The 7,318-nt window shown below is 37.0% G+C and overlaps 1 protein-coding gene across 1 annotated transcript in view; it reads right to left on the reverse strand.

Moving 5' to 3' along the window:
• LOC106792643 (pituitary homeobox x) overlaps nucleotides 1-1,776 on the reverse strand; it is a 38,148-nt gene extending 36,372 nt beyond the window's left edge. The window contains exon 1 of the mRNA XM_014759142.1: nucleotides 1,476-1,776. Within this exon, the coding sequence (XP_014614628.1) occupies nucleotides 1,476-1,776 (301 nt within the window). The remainder of the gene's footprint in view (nucleotides 1-1,475) is intronic.
• Nucleotides 1,777-7,318: the final 5,542 nt, after the last annotated feature.

Raw genomic sequence — 7,318 nt, forward strand, 5'->3', positions numbered from 1 at the left:
ATTGAAATGAAATTTGCGTTGAATTAAAACACAAACAAACAAACAAAGATAAAAATGAAATAAATTTTCTTATTTTTCCAAACTGTACCACAAACACCCCGCCCCCCTTCCCACCCCGGTATTGTACGATACTCTTTGTTGAATATTGAATTTGAAAAATCTGCTTAGTCAGTAACACAAAGAGTCAAAGAAAAATACATTTGACGATCCGGGAAACGAACACCGACGGCTGGCTACTTATCGGTTAACGAATAAACGTGACGTTTGATAATATCGAGAATAACAAAAATTAAAGCGCAAATGACGGACGTTTTTCTTTTTCATGAGAAGATTGCAATTCGATATCTGAATCGATTGATACAAAAGAACAAAAAAAAAAAACAAGAAATACACGAACGATTAACGACTTTAATCGATAATTAAGACTTCGAAATCCGATCGAACAATAAAATTTATTCATCCTGTCGATGATTTTTATTTTGGAAAAAAAAAAAAAAAGAAAAAAAAAAAGAAACAATCGTTCAGGTACAATGAAAAAAAAAAGATATGTCGTAGAGATATAAAATTGTTTTCTTTTCTTTTTATAGAATAAAAGAATTTTCTTTTCAAATTAAAAATTCCCCTCTATCGATTTCGATTGACGGATTTAATTTGTCAGATAAATTAACAAATCCTTAGAAAATAATTCGCGACACATACGCGGAAGTAAGAACAACGAATGATCTTAGAAATGAGACAGAGAGAGAGAGAGAGAGAGAAGAAGAAAAAAAAAGAGAGAGAAGGTAAAGAAGACGAAGGCAGCCGTGGTATTAAAAATAAAAATATCTTATCTGGATTATCTCGCGTTATCTTTAACGCGGCCTCCGACAATCTGTCACTTTGGTGAGAAACGACGAACTTGTTCGAACGACCTTTACCCCTCCCCCACCCCCACCCCCTGCCTGGCCCATCCCAACCCAACGCATACATGATACAAGCAAAATTAAGAAAAGACGAGAAATTAGTCCCTTCAAAACCATAACCACAACCCTTTGTACAAATTTCTCATCGACAATGTGTTGCACGTTATGAAAACGTTATGGGATTGCAGTGTTTGACGATTCGTTTAGCAATTTTTTGTTGTTTAAAAAGAAACCCTTTGGTATATAAAAGGATTTACACCCCCTGTCCTCAACACCTTGCCCCATCCCACCAAACGCATACATGATACAAGCAAAATTAAGAAAAGACGAGAAATTAGTCCCTTCAAAACCATAACCACAACCCTTTGTACAAATTTCTCATCGACAATGTGTTGCACGTTATGAAAACGTTATGGGATTGCAGTGTTTGTCGATTCGTCTAACAATTTTTTATTTAAAAAGAAACCCTTTGGTATATAAAAGGATTTACACCCCCTGCCCCCAACCCCCTGTCCCTAACCCCCTTTTAAAAAAAATACAAAAGAACAAGTAGTACTGTTAACGACTCACCACGTTTAAGTTTCTCCAACGGTTCGTGATGCAACTGATGACTAGAATTGTGTAGCATAGTGGTAGTAGCATCGTGATGGGAATTACCATGAATGTCGTGATGATGCATGCTACCTTGAAGATGATCACCATGTAGTCCAGCCATGGATGCTGCAGCTGCAGCGTGCTGATGATGTTGAACGGATAGACTAGCATTGTTGGTGACGAGATCTTGGAGGCAGAGTTCCGCGTTTCCGGCGGCCCCCCCTCCACCGCCGCCGCCGGCGAGCTCGAGGCTCCCCCCGCCTCCGCCCCCGCGCTCCATGCTGTAGAAGGTTAACGTCGTGTTGGCCCTTTTAACCAACTTTCGCGACGAATAATTTGGCCGACTTTATGCGGCCAATCTCTCAAACACTTTCGGACGACTTTAATTATTTCGCACCCCCCCCCCGTCCCCCGTTAGGACGAGATTTATTTTGTCTGAAGGGGGGACCTTTTCTTTTTGATTTTATTTCTTTTTTTTTGGATTGTACACAATTATTTTGTATTGTACTGTACTTTATTTTGTCTCTTTTTCTCTCGTTGTTGTTGTTTTTTGTTGTTCCCCCCTCTTTTTATTTCTCAACAATTTTAATGGGAAATCGAATGAGAATCTCTTTCTTGGATTCACCCCGTCGGGCACTTTTAAACTTTTCAAAACTGTAGACTCATTTTCACTAAGTGAAATTAACACCGACGGAATTCGTTGTAGTTTCCTGGGGCACCGACGGCCGACGGATGACGACGACGATGACGATGACGATGACGATGATCGATTGTTTCGATCGATTGTTTCGAGATTTTTGCGTGTTCGATTCGTCGTCGTATTGTTCGATTATTTTCTTTTTTTATTATTTGAATCGATGTAATCGAATAAAATAAATAACACAAACGAATAGATATACTTGATTGTTTATTTATCCTGTTCAGTTAAATTAATTATCAACAATTTGTATTTCCCGTGAAATTTTCCATTTAAGGATTATTCTTCATAAGCAGCAGTTGTATGCACCGAATAAAAATCTAGTCTCTTCCTCTTATATCTTTATCTCACGAGCACCATCATCATATACTCAACAACTCACTCTATTCCTTTAAACGATCACCATGATATATCTTCCTCGAGATGTCGGATAACAAGCACCCACGTTACGCGCGTTACGTAAGTTAATATAGAGAAAAAGAACAAGAAGAAGAAGAAGAAGAAGAACAATAAGAATAAGGAGGAATAAACGTGTGTCAAAGATAAATGATATATAGGTTGAATAGATAAGAAAGGAGGGGTAGAAGGGGAGGGTGTCCAAAACAAAATTAGGTAAATCAAGAAACCATGAACTGGACACTCGAGTAGATGAAATTGGTATCGATAATTAAATGCACAATCATTCGTGTCAACTCGATCCAAGATGAAGATGAAGAATAAGAATAAGAAAGAAGGAATGATAGGAAAATGAAATAATTTGAAGATATTGGAATGGAAGAAACAAAACTGAGAAAGGAAAAGAAAAAAGGAAAAGGAAAAGGAAAAGGAAAAGGGAAAGGAAAGGAAAGAAGGAAGGAAGGACACGGTAGCTAGTGTCGCGATAGTATACCCGGGGTTTTCGTAGTAGATGGGACGTGTAGTGTCCGCGTCGTCGTAGGTAGGTAGGTAGGTCCGTAGGTCCGTAGGAAGGTAGGTGGGTCCGCGAGGCTTAGCCGGTTGAGCCTTTCGGACTGCCTGCCGGCTTAAGTCTCTAAGTCCTAAAGCCGAACGGATCTAGTGGTCTTGGTTCTGTGCTGAACTACCTGCCTGCCTGCTTGCTTGCTTGCTTGCCTGCCTGCTTGCCTGCCTTCCTTGCTTGCCGGGCGGCCTGCCTGACTGTCTGACTGCGCCTCTCCCTGGCTCGCTTGCTCTTACTCCCCTCCACCATACCAATGGGAACACCAACCCCCACCCCACCCCCTCGTCCACCCCTATCTCGCTCACCAGCGCCACACGTTCCTTCTTCTTCTTCCCCCTCTCTCTCACTCTCTCACATACACACACACAACCTTGGTGTCTGCCTGCCTGACAGTCTTTCAACTCTGTTTCTTTCTCACTCCTTCCCCTCGTCCATCCCCCCACCACTACCAACATGTTCAACGATTCTTCCACACCATTCCGAGAACCCCTATTCTGCCCCACCCCCGAAACAACCAACCCTCCCCCACCATGAAGTTCTAATCTAACTCGCGCGAGCGAGATCTCAACCCACCGGGACGATGATTTCTTCTTATTCTTATACTTATTCTACTTTTCCACGCGTCTGACGCACGCGTGCGACTACTTCTTCTCTTTTTATTCTTTTACTACTTTTTACACATGTGATATGGTTACTACTACTTTAGTACTATTACTACTACTACTACTACTTGCTTTCTTTTACTTCTACTTATTCTACTTCTTCTTCTTCTTCTTATTCTTATTCTTCATTGGATTTTCTGTCCTTTCTCTTGAGAACGACCACCATGAACTTGGAAAGTTATCGGCTGGCTTGTCAATGACGTACGTAGTACCTACTTACTTACTTACTTAACTTACTTCTTACACGTATCTTCTCTTTCTCACTTTTGTTCATTCTTTATACTTTCCAAATGAATGTTCATCTCTATGAGATAATCTTATGACATTATAAATCATTTCTATTCATATCTTTGTCTTCCTTATTATTATTATTATTATTATTATTATTATCGATCGAAGTATCAAAACTATCTTTTCAAATAAAAAATTGTTACATTTCTCAAACGCGTCCTGATGTAAAACACTACTACGATTTATAACAAGTAGGTATATAAAAGTAAAAGATACAATATCATAAAAAAAAAAAGAAAAGAAACGAATTGATGACATACGCTATCTCTCTCTCTCTCTCTCTCAAGGATAATAATATCAAAAAGGTATCAGAAATAAAGAAAGAGAGACAGAGAGAGAGAGATTCATCCACCCTCCTTCATCTCTTTCACTCTTATTGCTGGACAACAACAACTAACACACATAAACCTATCCGGAAACGAAACCAACACTCTTTCACATTTGTAAAAGCACTCCCAGTTTTTGAAAAAGGAGAAGAAGAATATGAGTAAAAGTAAGAGTAGGAAAGCTTGTGACTGAAGAAAAATAAATAAAGAAAGAAATAAAGAAAGAAAAGGATAGAGATAAAGATAAAGATAAAGAGATAGAAAACGTGGCGGAGAGGAGTACATACGTCAAGTTGGAGGAACGAAACGCCATCCCTTGGAACCCTCTAACTTAACCGGGGGAAAAGAAGAGACAAATGACAAGGTTGGCCACGCCTACCAAAGACTTGCTATGGGCGTCTCTGTGTGCGTTTGACTTCCCCGCGCGCATCCAAAGAGTGGGGGGTCTTCTGGTTGGAAACGTTCTATACGTGACAACTTCCTACAGGGAGGGGAATTCAAAGAGAAGGGGTGAGAGGGGGAAATAGGGAAGGGGTGGTATAGGTGGAGTGGGGTTAGGGAAGGGTGAAAGAGAAGAACGGGGCTGATTCCAACAAGAGATGGAAGAGTCTCCCCGGGTGTTTCCTGATTTTTGAAACTCTCGATGCACCACCACCACCACCACCACCACCACCAGCAACCACCACTATTCGCATTATATTCTCTTCCTGTATCCCCTAAAAGAGAGTGAAAGACAGAGATGTATCGTCCTCGATCTAATACGATCTCGTAGTTAACGTAATTCGTTGATCGAGGGATTACCTACTGTTCTCTCTTTCTCTCTCTCTGTCTATTTCTGTTTCTCTATTTTTTGATTTGTCTACATTGCAACTACTGTCAGACTTTTATCATAGAGTAATATATAGATATATGTTAGGATTTATTTTTTCTTATTTGTATATCGGTATTATTTTTAGAGAAATAATTTGTTTATAATTATCTATAGTGTTCAGGGAAACAAGTTTGTTTAACACTAGATTTAACCCTTCTTTGCATGATTTTTTCTTTTCTTTTAAAATAAATCAGGGTGATGTAATTAATGCTCTAGATTAGAGGAAAAATATTTAAAAAAATCCTAATGCTATTTTTTGACAAGTGCGTTTTGTTGTACGCAATAGTCGCTTAAAAAGTTGCCAGCAACAACAAATGTACAGTACAAGGGTTTTGAGTACCTTTTTTTGTTGACTAAATATTATGATTGAAATTTCCATCATCATGCAAAGAAGGGTTAACATTATTAAGTTCAATCTTAGGGATATTTTTTGTGGACAGGTTTTAATTAGATGAACAATCCTATTTAATCAGTTCGTCCCTATATTTGGGACTTCTTCAGCAAGTAAAATATTTATTATGACATATTATTACTTATACAAATACAAAAAACTTACGATTAATTGAATAGCGTTATTTTACCTCGATCGTTATTGTTCATCATTTCTAATTACAATCAGACTAAATTTAAGTTTAGTTATTATTAATATATCTACTTTTTACTAAAATCAATCAAAATGATGAAGTCTTTAAAAAAAAGTGCTTAGTAAAGTCAAATTAAGAATAGGAACAAAATATATTTTATTACGAGTATATATAAAGTTGATAAAAGTGATAACTATTAAAAGTCATGATATTATCATTACGAAAAAAAAATCTTAACATGAAATAAGAATTAGAAATTGCAATTGGAAGATCAGGTCATTTTAATTGGTGTCTGATAAATCTAATGTAAATAATTTGCTATGAAAGATTTAGAAATTATTTGAAAATTGAGAAATGAACAAATTGATGGGATCACGAGTAGACAACGTGGATCACCATCTATCCCATTGATTAATTTTGGTAATAAATTAACACATATATAAGTTTAAGTGTAAATAATTACGTGACAACTTCGACAGATGTTAGTTAAATAGATAAATATAATGTATACTTACTTATTAACTTCATTATTTACTTACATGTATGTACCATGTTGCGAAAGATGAAGATGTTAAATAAAATAATGAATAAGAAGTATGAAAAAAAGAAAATAATCAACGAGATTGCTTTTACGACGAGTTAATACCTCGAGACTCGGTATCTAATTAACTTTCGAAATTCTAATTGCCCGTAACGCGTCACTTAGTTAAAAACGTGTCGTGTACGCGTATGTGTGCGTATAAGTATAATACACCTATAACACACCTGCATATTCTTTATATACACACGTAAATACCTTAGTGTACACATAGATATACACATATATAAGATTATTTATACTCGTCGTTTGCTCGACACATCGACGTGATATTATCCATAAACTAAGTTATTACTGGGCTGCTATAAAAGGATAAGACAGACGTTTATCAGATACGAACAGTGCTCGCGTGTTTAGTATTGAGATACGCGCAAATATGTATATATGTATATGTTAGCTAACTAACTAACTAGCTATGCGGATGTTTAAGTGTTGCACATCAAAACGTTGCCGCCATTTCGCGAGCTCGATGCCCCTGGATTTTTACAAAATGGTTCGTAAAATTCATCTTGCATTTGCACGGAATCGTGCACCAATTTTTTCTTCTTCTTCTTTTTTGTACTCTTGTAAATTTTGTATTTTATTACATTTTCTTTTTTTTCTATAAATGAATATGTTAAGTAATTCAATTCAATTACACTGGATGTGGTTTTTATATAATCGATCAGAAATTTATTTAACTTTGACAAAATTCTCCATCGTTTAACTGTAATCTAATTTTTCAATCAAATTCTATCATCGAACACGAGTGCATCGGGTGCAAGGAATGCAGTACAAACAATTCATCCGAATTATTAACTCATACAAATTTAACAAAAACGTTGCAAAACCAAAT

The sequence above is a fragment of the Polistes canadensis genome, unplaced genomic scaffold, assembly GCF_001313835.1.
Source record: "Polistes canadensis isolate GaletaPanama2010 unplaced genomic scaffold, ASM131383v1 scaffold_512, whole genome shotgun sequence".
NCBI lineage: Eukaryota > Metazoa > Arthropoda > Insecta > Hymenoptera > Vespidae > Polistes > Polistes canadensis.